Raw genomic sequence first — 17,260 nt, 5'->3', positions numbered from 1 at the left:
TTGTCTGTTTTCGTTTTTAAACATGACACCTAACAGCAGCCACAGCACTGCATGGAACACCACCACCAACAACCACCTTAAAAGCCATTTCCACTCTCAAATAGTGGAAAGAACCAATCTCCCTCCACCCTCTCTGCCCCCCACTTTCCTAAGCCTTGATTATGAAAACTCCAGACCAGCCCTGGTAAATAATAGGGATCGACAGCCATCCAGCTATTGTCACAGCAGCCCTCACATCCCTGAGAAGCTGTTCTGGAGGGAATTTTATAAAGGGGCTGCCTGCACGGGAAGGTGTGCCACCACAATAAATGGCCACAGTGTTGCTGATCATTAATGGAATGCTCTAGGGATGCCATCAATCTGAGGCCTCATTGGTTCCCACCTGCAGTCACACTGCCCAGGGGAGTGAACTATTTGTTTCCCTGAGAAAGTTAAAAGTCTATAAAATATGCACATGCCACAGAAATAATAATAATAAACCTTATATAATAATAAGAAACCTTCCTGAAATAAACCTTATCCCAGGAAGAAGTTTTGGGAAGTTTCAGAACCTCATTTTCTAGTACAATACATAAAAATCTGGAGCTTCTTGTGAAGTGGAATTCTGCAGCAAGAGCATGGTAATAAATGTCCCTTTACTAATCAGCTCCAAGCTGGAATTCCTCTTTTCTATTTGGGTGTAGAATGCGCAATGAGTACCCACTGCAGCCACAATTCTCTACAATGGCCCCATAAAAGCCAATCATAGAGAAGACAGAGCAAATGAGAAATCAGTCCCTTCGGTCCCTAAGACATGGGCCCTGCCTGCCTCACCAGCCTCACCTCTCCTCTCCCTGCAACCTAGCCTCTCAGTTTGGCTGTTAAATGACCCCAGCCTCCCCAGACGGGTTCAGTATCCATAGATTTTTGCTAATAAAAATAAATTAGGCCTATGATAGATACATCTGCATGATATACATACAGCCTTCTTTTCTTGTCATTATCACATAAACAACACTGCTTAAGCACTCTTTACTTAGCACTTAAAATGCATTAGGTATCATAAGTAAGCTATAGTTAAAGCATATTAAATGCATAGATCATATAAAAATACTACACCATTTATACAAAGGACTTGAGCAACCAGTATTTTGCAATCTGAGCAGTTCCTGAAACAGATTCCACAACGATACCAATCATAGGCAATTTTCTGCCAGCTTCTCCCCATCTTTGTTTTCAGGATTAATGCCTTAGCCTTGTTGTACCAGTTTCTTTAGAGAACTGCCCTCACCAAACTTACTAGGTTAGCGCTACTTCTATTCCAAGATGACTACTGAACTGCTCTAACACTGCCTAAGCTTACCACCCACAACTGCTTCTCGGTTCACTATGAGACTATCACGAGGAACGTTCATCTCTTAGTCAATATTCTATTCATGAGTTTAATTCAATATCTGGCATAGAAAAAAGAAACAAAACAGAAAGAACATATGAATGAATGAATGAATGAATGCATGAGAAAATAATGGATAAAAACAACCACAGGACAGTAAACTGCTTACCTTTGTTTCTCTTAATTCTTTTTTTGCATTGCGTATTATTATTATTATTGTTATTATTTTATTATTATCAATTACATTGCATTATGTAACACTATTTCACAGGTCTGGGATTCCCCCAACCCCTCCCCGTGCCCTCCCCACATGGTGGATTCCTCCAACTTGTTGCAGTATTACAGTTCAAATTCAGTCAGGATTCTTTCATTGCAAGCATATACCAAGCATAGAGTCCAGCATCTTATTGTCCAGATAAATTCAACGGTTACTTGGGGAGACCATCTCTGGACTGAAAGCAGAGCTGGCAGAATATCATCCTGATCAATTTAAAGCCACAACAGAACATCAACGACAATTTACAACATCATGGAATTAATTGACATGGCATTGAGTCACAAATATGTTTAAAAAATGCAAGTTCTTAACCACATCCTGTGACTACTTCATTGACATTTCAGTTTTAGTTTATATACAACCCGCTTCTATACATCTTAAAACGGCTATAGGGTACTATTCAGCTGTCTTGTGTCTATTTTCATTTTAGTATTTAGCAGTTTATAGTGTTGAAGCATAATTTTGCTGAATTTGGCAGATTTTAGGATAGTCTAAACTAGCTTATAACCCTAACAAGGCATATTTCAACAGCTGAGGTGTAGAACAGTTTTAGGAGGGGAGTGCAGAGAGAACTCCAGTACCTTAGTGAGGAATAACTAACTAATCTTTGTGTCCTACCTAATAAGGTATATGTGAATCCATGCTGACTGTTTCCTGTCTGGTTCTAAGCTTTCCTTGCTGTTCTCTGTCTATCTATTCTAATTTTTTGTGTGTGTTTGTTTGTTTTGGGGGGGTGCTCCGGAATGACCCTGATGGTCACTGCAAGAGAGGGTGGGGATCAAAAGTTGGAACTAAGTAAGGATCAGAGAAAGCTTTTCTCATTACCAATATATGCCCTAGCACCAGTTTAGAGACAGTCATCTTTGCGTCATTATACTTGGTATGTTTCCAGTCTGAAACTGTGCTTTTCTGTACCCTCATGCTCCCACCTGGATTCTAAGATTTCTCTTAGCCCAGAATCCAATGTTTATAAAGAATGGAAATCTATAGGATACATTTTATGTTTTTTTTTCATGCAAGAGTTTGAACGGCATAATTTGATATCAACATTGTCAGTCCTTTTTAATTATACTGGCAGAAAGGAGCAGAAAGATAAATAGTGCATTTAGACTCTGTATTAAAACATTAAGAGAAGCACACAGCTACAGACTACACACACACACACACACACATACATACACACACAATCTGTGTTCCTACCTGAACTTGGCTTTCTATTTAGCAATAAGGTCTATGTAAAACAGTGGGACTTACAGAACAAATTTTTAAAGCCATTGCTTCTTTCACTACCACCCCTGGGAAGTGACCCAATGCCATACCAGATATTTTAGCTGCAGGAAATCAAAGCTCTTGTCTGGTGCCCTGCTGAGAAGGGAATATGCAACCCAGGTTCAACGACATTTACAGAGGCTAAAACGCCCAGTGGTAAGTCGGGTTAATGCCAGTAGTCCCCTCAGCCAGGCATCTAACATCCCCACAGCCCAACAAGGCAGCCTTCCCAAACCTCAATTTGTCCGGCAGCAGGTGCTGCATACATTACCTTTGGCAAGGAGTACTTGGGCAGCTTTATTTGAGCAAAGGCCTCTCTTCGGTAGGACACGTAGTAGCTGGCTCTCCCACCAGTGGTTACCTGGATCAAAAGGGAAACACCAAGAGATGGGAAGTTTAACATGATTGTAAGTTTGTCATTACCATTTAGAGACTCGCCTTCACTGGCTTTGAGTCTTCACCCCAAGTCACTTCACCCATGTCCAGATGATTCGATGACACATGGCTAATTCCAATAATCTTCTTTGAATTCTCTGGGAGAGCAGGGATGGGCTCTGTGTTTGTTTGGTCTCTGTTCTTTGAATATGGTATACCGCACCTGTTAAATATTTTCAACCAAAACCAGAAGCTGTTGATGGGGATTACACCCACTATCCATTTATTCTGTTCTTCACAGTTTTGACACAATTGTCAGAGGCATTTTTTTCTAGATATGAAAAACTGCCATTGTTCAAAGCTTTCATTACTTCACATCTAAGTACGCATGTTTTGCTCTTATATGCAAATCTAAGCATTGAGAAGATATTTATTGATTCTCCCCTTGTGCAAGGTACTTAAAGGGTTAGGAGAAAGAACTCCAATCTGAACTGGTTTGAGTTCCACCTCCACTCTCTCATGACTAACAGGTTAGGGCCAAGTCCTATAACCTCACTTGGGAAATGATGGATTCCCAATTGCATGACTTGGAAACCATTCCAAGAAACCATCTTCTGGCATAGACTTGCTAGAGTGTCCTGCCAACAAACCCAGTTCTGCAGATGGCTGCTCTTAGCCCAATTATCTTAACTCATGGGGAAATTAATATTCACAGGAGAAGATAATATGGCCTGTTCAGAGAAAATAGCAGGACAACAATAGCAGCCGGGCTGCTGTGCTGAGCAGGCAATTACTTGAGACCCAGACTCTGTTGTCACTAAGACCCAAGCACATGCTGGAGACGGGCCAGTCTGCCCACTCCAGTCCAAGTCTGGCACCTATCCACAATAACTGCTAGGAGCAGAAAAAGAGGGGCATCTCTACGGACAGCCACCTTGTACTCTTCACTTGGAGGACTGTATCTTCCATGGCTCCCCGCTGCTCCACTCAGATTAGAAACCCACAAAGCATGGGCCCAGCAGCGTGGCCTAGCGGCTAAAGTCCTCGCCTTGAAAGCCCCGGGATCCCATATGGGTGCCGGTTCTAATCCTGGCAGCTCCACTTCCCATCCAGCTCCCTGCCTGTGGCCTGGGAAAGCAGTTGAGGACGGCCCAATGCATTGGGACCCTGCACCCGTGTGGGAGACCCGGAAGAGGTTCCAGGTTCCCGGCTTCGGATCAGCGTAGCATCGGCCCGTTGCGGCTCACTTGGGGAGTGAAACACCAGACGGAAGATCTTCCTCTGTCTCTCCTCCTCTGTGTATATCTGGCTGTAATAAAATGAATAAATCTTTTTAAAAAAAAAAGAAACCCACAAAGCAGCTGATGGGTAGAGCAGATGCTAGAATCGAAATGGAAATGAAGGCTTGGGAAAAACTTGGTGTGAAATCTTAGGCTGTGATAAAGGAGGAGACATCCCCTGGTTTTTGCCTAATGTCCAGCACTATTCTTAGGTCTCTACTTTCTAACAAACATTACCATTGTCTTACATTCTAGGGCTTTGTTTTTATTTATTCTTTAGAATCTGTATTGTTCTGTGTTGGCGTAAAGGTAGCTGTTAAACACTGAAGTCAATGAGTTGCTGAGAAGTCTTTTTCTTTTTGAAGAGCACAGAATTATATTAAAATTCCTTTTTTGACAGATTTTTTTTGGTAAAGATTTATTTTATTTTTATTAGAAAGTCAGATGGACAGAGAGGAGAGAGAGAGGAAGATCTTGTGTCTGTTGATTCATTCCCCGAGCAGCTGCAATGGCTGGAGCTGTGCCTATTCAAAGCCAGGAGTCTGAACCCTTTCCGGGTCTCCCACACGGGTGTAGGGTCCCAAGGCTTTGGGCCAACCTCAACTGCTTTCCCAGGCCACAAACAGGGAGCTGGATGGGAAACGGGGACATGAACTGGTATCCATTTGGGATCTCAGCACAAACAAGGCGAGGACTTTAGCTGCTAGGATACCATGCTGGGCCCAAAATATAATTCTTGAGTCTTGAGCCCCAGTCACCACCCTTTGTCCTTACACAAACCTATTTATTTTTAACTTAGTTTTATTCTTAATTATAAAACTAGTACATGTAAACACACACTTGCTTACTCAACAACTAAATAAATTGTTTTAAAATTTTAATGTATTACAAGTCAGAATGCTGGGTGCAATCTATGGGATTTGAGTTCAAGAATTTTCTTTCACAGTAAGTTTCCAGATGTTGTTGCTGCTGTACATCTAAGGAACATATTCAGACCATCACACAAATGGGAATTTAACAATTTCCAGACACCTCTAATTCTTCATCCATCCTGACCCCTTGCCATCCATCCTGACCCCTTGCCTTCTTCCTAGGAGTACTGAACTCCTCAACTCTGTGTGCATAGTTATGGCAGTCTTTATCATCTCTATTATAGTTATCATTACAAAATCCACAAGGCATTATAAAACATGCAATAGAATGCCATCTAATACAATATGTCCACAATGTAGATAATATGGTTCAACCAACTCTTCTATTTAGTTTTAAAACCTTTTAATTATCCTTAAAGGAGACTCACATAACTATTGTAAAGCTTAAAGCTTCCTCAACATAAAAAAAAAAAATCATCAACAAACCAGCCCATCCCCCAAATATCCTGAGCCCTGCCAAATACTCCCTTGGGTAATTAGATCAGTGTCAAAGAGGGCAAGTTTCATCACCGAACACTGATCAGAACTCAGAAACTGCAAGAAGCCCAGTGGGGTCTCCAAGTTCCCCCATGCTCCAGGGAAGAATGGTGCCCTTTACAGGGTCACAGTCATGGAACTCAGACCAGCCACGTCCTGCACAGTCAATGACTCACTTCTCTCTCCCTCCCTCCCCTTCTCTATGGTGTGGGCTCTCTCTCTCTCTCTATCTCCTTCTCTCTCTCTCTCTCTCTCTCTCTCACACACACACACACACACACACACACAGGCTCACTAGTGCACACATACAGCCTGGGAGAGCTTTTGCTTGAGTGACAGATACAAAACTCCTGTCAGATGTTTCATGGAATGGTCCACAGTACGAAGGGGTCACATGAGGGTTAGAGAATCCAGAGGTTCTTCAGGTACTTTTCATATCACAGAATCATAGGTGTGCATAGGAAACACTCATCTGGTGCTAAATTTTTTTTGTACAATTGTTTATACAAATTCAACAAAGGTAAAACTGCGCCAAGGAAGGTCCAGGAAACACCATCGTACAACAATGGCACTTATGAGATCAGAACTTTACGACTTAGAGCAGCTGTAAAGTCCTACACGAGGACCTCCCCCCGACTTGGGGGGGCAGTGTGGGGAGGTGATGTGGGAGCTTAACGTCTGTACTCACTGGCAGGGCACACCCTCCCGCATGCACAGGCATACGTCAGGAGTTCCATGGAGGAAACTCGGCACAGTGCCCCCTTCGACTATAATTTACATGAATCCACAACATGCTCAGGTGACAACGTACGACGGAGGCTCTCTGCTTCCAGCTCCACATGCTTTGACCTGGAAGGTCTCGGCCCACTGTCAGATCTGGGCACGTTGGTGGGCGGGTTCTTGTGTTGATAAACTACAGGTCAAGTTCTACCTTAAGCACACTGGGAAAACTGGTCATCTCGGAACAATGAAAACACGGGTGCGCATTCAAACCCTGCATAAATAACTTTGAAACAATTTGTACAAAAATTGTTCTGCATAATGTCTGAAGTAAGAGTACCACAGGTGTCAAGCTGGCAGCAGACGCGGCTGTGGTCCACTGGAGGCTGACCCCGCGAACCTCACGGTGCCGAGGACGCCACTAGCAAGACCCCTGAGCTCATGCTCATCAGAGAATTGCCCCCAGGTCCATCTCCGATGGGAATGTCTTTGGAGGCTGCCTCAGAAGAGGTCCAGGGAGCCGCTCCACCTCTGAAAGCCTGGAGCAGTGTCCATCAGCTCACTCACCCCCTCAGAACGGTGGACCAGCAGATGACGGCTCCTCCCTTGGCAAGACTTGCAAATGGCATCATTCAGTGGTTCCAAGTCCCAAATGGAAAATAAAAGTCCTCAAGGATGTAAAGCCTTTCCCCTCCCCCACTGCACCACCCATCCCCCTCCCACCCCGTATTTACATACTTGTCCTGGGACTAACTCCAATTCAGGAGGAGCTTTTTTTCTGCAGTTACCAAAATGAACTCCCTGTCTGGCAAAGCTACGGACACTGCACTCCAAATCAGGAGAGGGCCAGGGAGAGAGGGTCCTTTGGAGGACTACACACCCCTGCCTTACAGCTCAGGAAACCGAAACTGAGAAAGTCATGCAACACTTTGCTGTTAAATCCAGAATGTGAACCTGGGCTTTGCAGCTCTAGCATCTGCTTGGTTTCTTTACCATGAATGTGCAACCATAGCCACACAGGCTCATGTCCAGAGCAAGGGATAGTTCTTGACTAAATCAATCATTGGCTGTTTGGATTAACTTGTTTTACTCAAGGAGACTGTTTGATTTCTGTCACTGATTGGGGCATAAGTCATGGACACCCTGAAGAACTCTCCCTTTCTGCCTAGTCCCTGTGTAGGGGAAGGAAGACATTTTCCACTAGAAGTTTCAGCATCCCAGGAGCAGTGACCTGACCGTGTTAGGGTGACACCAGGCTAATGCGTTTGCTGCCTCTCCAGGATTATTTGTGTGGCATTCTGGCAAACACACAAGGAAGGAATAAAGTTTAGTGACAATTAATCTCTTTTGATGAACTTTTCCCTTCCTAACCAGAAAATTTGCTGGCATTGTAAATCCCAGAGATTATTACCACTTTCCCTTTCATGGCACCTTTTATTTTACTTTTGATGAATGTCATCCAATTATTTGCTCCTAGCCCATCCGTCATGCTAAATACAGAATTAGCTGGATCTTTTCCTTACTAATGACTGGCTCGTTAATCTGATTTTCTGGATTTCCATTTTACAGGTTTAATTGGGCTCCTGGCCAGTGAAAATGAGTCCTCTGGACAAATGCAGTGGCCATTAAACACATCTGTTTCTTCTGAATTATTCCCGCTCTTGCTGTGACCAAGCCTCACCTGACAGATCCTTTACATTTTAAATATGCTCTCATTTAGGAGTCATGGCTTTCCCTGGAGAAAGAGGGACATCTGCTCACCCATTTCCTAAAAAAAGCAGAAGCAAAAGTCCTGGAGACATTTCTTATTCTCCTTTGGACTTCTAGAAGATGATCCTCCTTCTTTCATAGACAGGAGGACTGTGTAGGTATACCAGATGGTAGGAAGGAGGCAGAAAGTCATATTTGTGAATGTTTCAAAGTAGGGTGCCTGGCGCTCAAGACATTATTTGATATCTACACTAGAAACTATCATTTTTAATATTATTGTTAATAATATTATTGTTAGACTTGTACTCTGGTATTACATAAAAATATAAATCACAGATGATAGTTCTAGCACTGTTTCTGTGTATATATTAGCTTTCTATTTTATATTCAGGTGCAGAAGTTGATGGATAGAGAAGTCTCACACACACACACACACAAAGAAACACATCAAATAAATGGTGGAGCTGGAATGTGAACTGGTTTATCTGATTTTTGAAAATCAAATCAGAACTTATGCCAGGCCCTCTGGCTGCAGGAGGTTTCCAAACCTCTCTGTGGAAGAGAATGGATCACATGCCATTCAACTTCCAATTTCCCAGATAAGATGCCCACCAGCAAGGCAGGCTTTCTAAGTGAGAGTTCCTGTCAATTTCTCAGCCCCAAGAAATCAATGCTGTATTGTTGCACAAGAGTGAATGGCGCTGCTATTGGAATTTGTGAATAAGAGGGACTATAATGGAATAAATTCAGCTTACACGAGAGCTGTTGCCTTCACGGAAAATGACATTTAGAAGCTTTTCCAGTTCGAAGATCATGCTGGGTGTAATATGATGTGAATATCCCATCTAAGCCCAAAGAAATGACCACCTTGACAGGCATCGCTGAGCTGCTCTCATACACCTTCTGCGTTGTTTCCTTCTCCTTAAACAAAGAAAATGAACAGCCAGGCTGCTAGGATGCACAATTAACTTTTCCAATTTCTTTGGTCATTAATTCCATTTAGATTATTTAAAATAAATCTCGGTATTGGTAGGTTTTTCTCTTTCTCTACTTAAATAATTCCTTCAAAGATCAAATTCCTCTTTCAAGAAGAAAGAATTGGGCTTCTGCCTCCTGGGGAGACAAACATCAACAGGTACCCGAGGGTTTCACCTCATCAGGGTGCTACAGGGTCAGAATGGCTCAGGGGACTTCTCCACAGGTTGTGCTGCCCCTGCCACCCTGAACTCATTTTCCCAAAATTCTTTCCTGAGGTGCCATACCAGGTGTCAGAATGAAACCTGAAATAGAGCACTTGGAACAACATGGCATCCTACAAGCAAGTTATGTCCCCAGCTAGACTCTTTGACATTGAACTTAGTACTTTTCCAACTGGCATTTCTTCATTTTATGCCCTGCAGGCTCTGTGACATTAATATAATATGCAGTTTTATCTGTCTGGGTCTAGAAAAAGTGTATGTATTACTCAAAACACGGGCATAGAGCAATAGCTGGACCACTTTTAAGACAGATTTGCACATAAAATCTTTTATTGGTTCTCTAATATAATAGCCTTCAAGTAGCTTCACCAAGAATAGATTTGGGATAAGATAATTGATATTGAAGTCAATATCACAAGCTACGTGTGTTGATGTATGTGTGTGCAGGGGAGGTGTTGCTACAAAGATGCCTACTGTGTGTATGCGTGTGCAGGGGAGGTGCTGCTACAAAGATGTCTACTGGGGTTGCCAATACACTCACTGAAGAAAAATATTCAAGAGGACTATGTTTCCTTAATTTTCTCCAAAAACAGTTTTAGAGCCTTTACCCCATGCCGGGAGTGTTGGTGAGACACAGAAAACGTGGTCGGGTTACAGATACATGGGGCAAAGTGTATGTGCGGGGGTTTCACAGAAGACTAGAAGAATTAGCATACTTTCCTCTTTATTTCTTCAAACATATTAAAGGGTCTGGACTTGATGAAGTTCAGATTACATATTTGTAAAGAAGTTTTTCCTTTGATTTTTTGGGTCCCCAGCCTCCCTCGCAATGACCATCAGGATCGCTCCAGAAACCCTCAAAACAAACAAACAAACAAACAAAAAAAACCTAGAATAGATAGACAACAACAAAGAAAGCTTAGACTCAGACAGGAAATGGTCAGCGTGGATTCACTCATACCTCACTAGGTGGGACACAAAGATTAATTACTCCTCACTGGGGTATTGAGGATTTCTCTGCACACCCCTCCTAAAAATGTTATGCACCTAAACTGTTGACACATGCCTTGTTAGAGTTATAAACCAGTTCAGACCACCTGAAAAACAACCAGGTTCAGCAAAATTATGCTTCAACACTATAAACTGCTAAATACTAAAATGAAAATAGACACGAGACAGCTAAATAGTAATCTATATCCATTTTAAGGTATATAGAACCCGGTAATATATAAACCAAAATTGAAATGTCTATGAAGAAGTCACAGGATGTGGTTAAGAACCTGCATTTTCCCTTAGCATTATGGTTTTTTTTAATAGCTGAGTAGTATTCCATGGAGTAGATGAACCATAGCTTTTTTATCCAATCCTCTGCTGATGGGCATTTTGGCTGCTTCCATGTTTTTGCAATTACTGATTGTGCTGCTATGAACATAGGAGTGCATGTTGGTTTCTCATAAAACAAGTGTTCTGGATATATTCCTAGGAGTGCTATTGCTGGATCATACGGTATGTTGATTTTGAGTTGTTTGAATGTTCTCCATACTGATTTCCATAGAGGCTGTACCAGCCTGCAGCCCCACCAGGAAGTTGAGTAGGGTTCCCTTATCCCCACAACCTCGCCAGCAAGTATTGTTGGTGCTTTTATTCATCTGGGCAAGTCTTACTGGCGTTAGGTGGTACCTCATTGATGTTTTAATTTGGATTTCCCTTATTGCCAGGGAACTTGAGCATTTTTTCATATGTTTATTTGCCATTTGGGTTTGTTCCTTTGTGAAGTGTCTGCCCATTTCCCGTGCCCATTTCTTGAGTGGCTTGTTTGTTTTGACATTAAATACCACATGTTTGCCTTAATTTAAGATGATACGATGTTATGTATAACATGTTATGTTATGTTATGTTATGTTATGTATGTTATATGTTGTGTATAAACTAAAACTGAAATGTCAAGGAGGTTGTCACAGAAGGTGGTTAAGAACTAGCATTTATTTTTAACATATTGGCTACTCATTACCATGTCAATTAATTCCATAATGATGTAAATTTTTACTGATGGTATGTTGGAGCTTTTAATTGATCGGGATGATACTCTGCTGGCTCTGTCTTCAAACCAGAGAGGGTATACCTAAGAAGCCACTGAACTTGACTGGACAATAAGATGCTGGACTCTATGTTTGGTATATGCTTGCAATGAGAGAATCTCAGCTGAGCTTGAACTGTGGTTATGCAACAAGGTGGAGGAATCCACCATGGTGGGAGGGTTTGGGGAGGGGTGGGGAGAATCCCAGTACCTATGAAACTGTGACACATAATACAATGTAATTAATGAATAAAAAACAACATTATATTTATGTGAAAAAAAAAGAACCTGCATTTTCCTTTTAACATATTGGTTAATCAATACCATGTCAATTAATACCATAACGCTGTAAATTATTGCTGATGTTATGTTGGGGCTTTTAATTGATTGGGATGATACTCTGCCGGCTCTACCTTCAGACCAGAGATGGTCTCTCCAAGAAACCGTTGAACTTACCAGGACAATAAGATGCTGGACTTTATGCTTGGTAAATACTTTCAATGAAAGAATCTCAACTGAATTTGAACTGTGGTTATGCAACAAGGTGGAGGAATCCACCATGGGGGTAGGGTTTAGGGAGGGGTGGGGGGAATCCCAGACCTATGAAATTGTGTCACATAATGCAATGTAATTAATAAAATAAAGGAAATTTAAAAATGAAAAAAAGTAGTAGTGCATTTTTTTGAGTCCATGGTACTCTAATTTGTTGTTGTTTTAACTTCATACCTGTTGTTGGCCTTTTTTCGTGGCTTCTCATTTAAGGGAATGTGTAGTGCTGGAATGTTAGAGACTACCATATCCATATGTGAAGATATATTACAATATGCATCCCTACTTATAAATCAAAGATGGACTCCTAATGAAACTGTTGGACATATCTGGACAATGAGTTGTTGGACTGCCTGTCATTGTCTGTACCAGCCATGTTGGGACACACTTAAATAACAGACTGATGGAATTATTACCCCTTATGAAGCACTATACTATTATAACAATATGGGGAAAATTAATCCGGGAGTGGGAATTTGGAAAGAGGGGAGGGAAATCCCAGGCTCTATGGGATTGTATCATAGAATTAAAAATTCAAAATAAAAATTAAAAAAAGCAGAATGAGAGCATTATTATTAGTTGGGATGCTATAGCTATGTTTGAAACATGTTTCTTCTATTTGTGCATTTGGTGACCTTAGTTAAACAGCCCAGCTTTCCCAATCACCTCATCTGGAAAATAGAGATGTCAGTGCCTCCTTCGCACAATTCATCAAAGAAGTGAAATACACAGCAGAAAGGAGCTTTGTCCCTACAGCTGACATACAGTGAACACTCACTCTATTGGCATCTGTTTCTGCACAACTGGAGGCGAAGTGCCTGCATCAGTGTGCTGTCACTTTGAAGACATTATGGAGAACAGGATGGACGTTTATGAAAGAATGCCGGAGGCATCAAGGGGTACTGGGTACCATAAAGGACCATGGATAAAAAAACATTGTCCTCATCCAGGAACTCATCCTGGAGGAGACCACATCAGGAAACCCCAAAAAGGGAGTATTTAGAGGCAGAGATTGAAACATGAACATTTGCAAGCCTGATTTTCATCACTCTCTCCCATGACTCAGATAGGAAAAGGTTTTAGGAATACTCTCCTGACATTTCAGAAGGGACTTTTTCTTGGGATTTGTGTGTGTGTGTGTGTGTGTGTGTGTGTGTGTGTGTGTGTGTTTAATCTTTCCTCTTCTAGATTTTTTTTTCTGAGTAAAAAGGCAAATCTAAATGAAGAAAAACAAAGAATGCATGCAAATTCCTATTGCCATTCTGGAATCCAAACTTCAGTAGACCTGAATGTGCCCAAATAATGTAATAATAACTAAAACCTAGAGAGTCTATTTCCAGTGTTATAAATAAGAATTACAGAGCTTCAAAACAGAAGGTAGTATTGCCATGGAAGCCTTGAAGAGGAATGTGAAATCTATCAAAGCCCTTCCTCCTCCTCCCACTATCAGCAATGGTTCTGTTCCCCGTGGGCTGTGGAGTCATGTGGTTTTCTAAAAGATGAAACAGAGGGGGGTCAACAAAAGTTTAACTTATAGAGTCTTCCTATATCTACAAAAGGTTTCCACCCAACTTGATGTTTCTCATAGACTATTTTCTTTTTATGAGTGGACATTATGAGGTCAATTATTTGGCTAAGACCTTTCCAAGCTAGACATTAGTTTCTGTCTTTTCTATACTATTCCAGAACTTCCTAAAATAAAAACCTGAAGAGTAAGAGAGCAGAAAAAAAAAAGAAAGTCTAAGGATCTAAACTATGTGTCACTTTATTTTCAGGGCAGCTCTTTCTTAGACCTGGTCATAGAGTTTATATGATATTTTCTATAAAAATGGAACTAATATTTGACCATCTCCCACATAATTTTATGGTGACAAATTAGAAAAGGTAATACAACGTCTTTATATAAGATATTCCACAAATAAAATGATTCATGTGTAATGATAGTCCTGTGGTACACACCCAGGAACCCAAAGCTTTCAGAAATATCTTCACTGACAAGTCAAGCTGATGATCTTGAGCTGTCCTTTCTGCATACAGCAGGGGGCATGAAAATTTGCTAGCGAGGCTTTTCCAAAGCACAGAATGAAAGTTGAGAGGTAACAAGACCCATGAGAAAGCAAAGAAGGAAATGGAGGTATAGCTGTAAAACAGAAATATCCTCGGCTACATGGGATGAATGGCAGGTGCATTCAGCTGATTAGAAAACAAATATTTTATTGATATGCTCAAGATATTTTAAACATCCTGAAAGAGCTAGACAAACAAAATCCTTAATTTTCTACAGACGCAAGGCTGCTTTCTTGGGACGTGCGCTGCCCACACAGCTTGGAGTTACATGTGGGTTGGTAGATACCACAGCAAAACTTCCCTGATGTGGGATTTTCCTGTCTCATGAGTGAGTTTTGGGACAGCAGTATGTAGATTTGAACCATCTGTCAAGCTGTTTCTCAGACAATGCTGTCACCCCCGCCAAGAAAGCCATGCATATTTGTGAAATGCCAACTGCCACCTCTTGGAGTGTCTCCATTGTGCCCCTTGTGTCCCATCTCTCCACTCAGCCATCAGCACAGGCACTATTGTGGCAGAGCAAGAATCTGTGCTCACATAATAGGCACCATCCACCCTCATTCATGGTGATCCCGGGGAGGAGATGCTATTCAGTGCTAAATATTCATTGATAAGTAGGCTAATTTGCAGCAGGCATTAAGTTCCAGGTGGCAGAACACAGATTTGAACTTGGGTCTCTAAGCAATGTCCATTAAATTGCTCGTTCCTGAATACGTCCAAAGTATCTGCTCCAGACACTTCTCAAAGAATCGCTAGTTTAGGACAAGATATAAACATGAAATCTCATAACCCAGATCCAGTAATTGGGGAATTTCACAGGAACGAGTAAAGCAGCTGCCTCTTTAATTAAACCAAACCCAACACCAAGAATTCATTTGTTCTTCCTTCTTTTTATCCTCAGAACTCTTGGGTTTGGTCCTCTTGTTCTACTTACTAGATACTGTCCTCAGTTTAGGAAATGTATCCATCTTGGGTCTCCTGCTGTACTATAGTATTTTTAAGCATAGATGACAAATTTTATTCTTCTTTAATCCTTGGTTAGTATCATACACCACAATGTGAAAGCAATGTCTGTACTGTGGAGTACTGTATTAAGTTTTATTATTGTACTAAATCTCATTTGATCTAAACAAAACTCTGCATGTAAAGATTAACTACATTTTCATTTTAGAATTAAGGGGCCTGAAGCCTAAAAAGGCCACAGCAGGTCACCTTGTACTAAAATGTTGGATTCAAAGCCAATGTGAGAACTTCTGATTTGCAACTTCATATTCTTTTCACTTTGTAAAGTTTTGGAAATCTGTGCTGAGTCACACACACACACACGAAAGGTAACAGCATACATTTACATCAAATACTCTTTTGAGCTGTTGACAACACTACAGCATGGAAAACCAGTATCTACAAGACAGCTCACTCTCCTGTGGGAAACACAAAAGTAGATCACAACATGTTCTTGCCTACCCACCACTGAATTCCCATATTAATCAAAGCCAGGCCAAATTCAGAACTTTCCTGAACATTAAATCATCTACAAAGACTTCTTTAAGGAGACTGGGCCCAATTCCAACTTGTATTCCATTTATCAATCAGCAAGTACTTGTTCAGCATTTTTGTGCCCAGGCAGAGCTACATACCATGGAATTCATGGCAAAGCAACCTTGGAGGAGTCATCTTGTCTTTGAGAAAGCAAGTGTAACATGTAGGAAATCCAAACAACAACAACATAAAATTAGGGGCAACACCATGGTTCCTAAGCACAGTGAAGGTTAGGTATCAGAAAAATTCCCTCTTTAAAATCACCAGTTGACTCCAGCAATTCTCACACTTCTTGAATTACCATAAAAGCAGGGAAGGGCTTGTGGAATCTCTATCCATCATATCTGCATTTTGCATGTCAACAAAGATATAGGATGGCCAAGTTGCACAGCCAGAAGAGGGCTAAACCAGAATACATATTCTAATCCATCTGACACCAGAGTGTTATATGACTATATATATATATATATATATATATATATATATATATATATATATATACACACAGAGTGATGCACATATCCATTCTCTTATGTCTTATGTTCCCTCCAGAGTGATGTGTGTGTACAAGGCGTACCCATGTTTGCACACACACATCGTGTCACATGCAACATACAGAGAGGTGAGATTTCAGGGAAGAGTGGGTTCTCAACATTGAAGGATGCTTTTCTTTTTTGCCAAAGAGGGCAGGATAGATTTGAATGTAGAAGATGACAAAAGTGAGGACATGGCTGAACTGCCCATAAGGATAGATGAAGAGAAAGTGTGGAGATGGATCTGGAAGCAGAGAAACAGACCTTCAGCAAAGCTGTAGAGGTTGTGCGAAGGGAGAGTCCAGGCAAAGAGTCTTAAGATCTTAGCTAGAGGAGAGTTGCTTAGGAAGAAAACCAAGGCATGGGTGTGTGTAAGTTGTATTATTTTTTTAATTTACAGTGCATGCATGACACAAACACTGCTACATTTCTGCTTCACGTCTTTAAGGAGAGACCCACAGTAGCTGGCTCAATAATCTCCCTATACTTTTATTTATTTTTTCTGCTTGTTTTTGCAGAAGTAGTTCCTATCAAGAAAGCAGCTCTGCTTCAAGATAATGAAACTGGGTTATAAAAATTTTATGCTTATGCACTTTAGGTGTTACTTCTTTGGTTCTCTGCTGTGAGACTGAACCAAAAGCTTTGGTATGAATGCTTCAGGTGCTTCTAGACCCTGGGGCCCCTATCAGCTAGGATGTGTCTTTAGGAATAAAGCACAAAAGCACTTCATGGTCTCAGTTTGGCCTTCAAGCATGAAGGCCAAAATGTGGCTGGTGCAAAGCAGGGACGTGGCCAAAATGTGGCTGGTGCAAAGCAGGGACGTGGCCATGTCAGATCTCTGCATTCTTCACCCTTCCATTCACTGGCTCCTGACTTTCTCCGTG

At 41.3% G+C, this 17,260-nt stretch overlaps 1 protein-coding gene across 2 annotated transcripts in view; it reads right to left on the bottom strand.

Moving 5' to 3' along the window:
• SORCS3 (sortilin related VPS10 domain containing receptor 3) overlaps positions 1–17,260 on the bottom strand; it is a 567,293-nt gene that overhangs the window by 107,831 nt on the left and 442,202 nt on the right. For both annotated transcript variants that reach the window (XM_004580224.4, XM_058671671.1), the window contains one exon: positions 3,190–3,279. In XM_004580224.4, the coding sequence (XP_004580281.3) occupies positions 3,190–3,279 (90 nt within the window). The remainder of the gene's footprint in view (positions 1–3,189; positions 3,280–17,260) is intronic.

This window comes from Ochotona princeps, chromosome 13, assembly GCF_030435755.1.
Source record: "Ochotona princeps isolate mOchPri1 chromosome 13, mOchPri1.hap1, whole genome shotgun sequence".
Taxonomy (NCBI): Eukaryota; Metazoa; Chordata; class Mammalia; order Lagomorpha; family Ochotonidae; genus Ochotona; species Ochotona princeps.
This window is presented reverse-complemented; position numbering and strand designations above follow the sequence as displayed.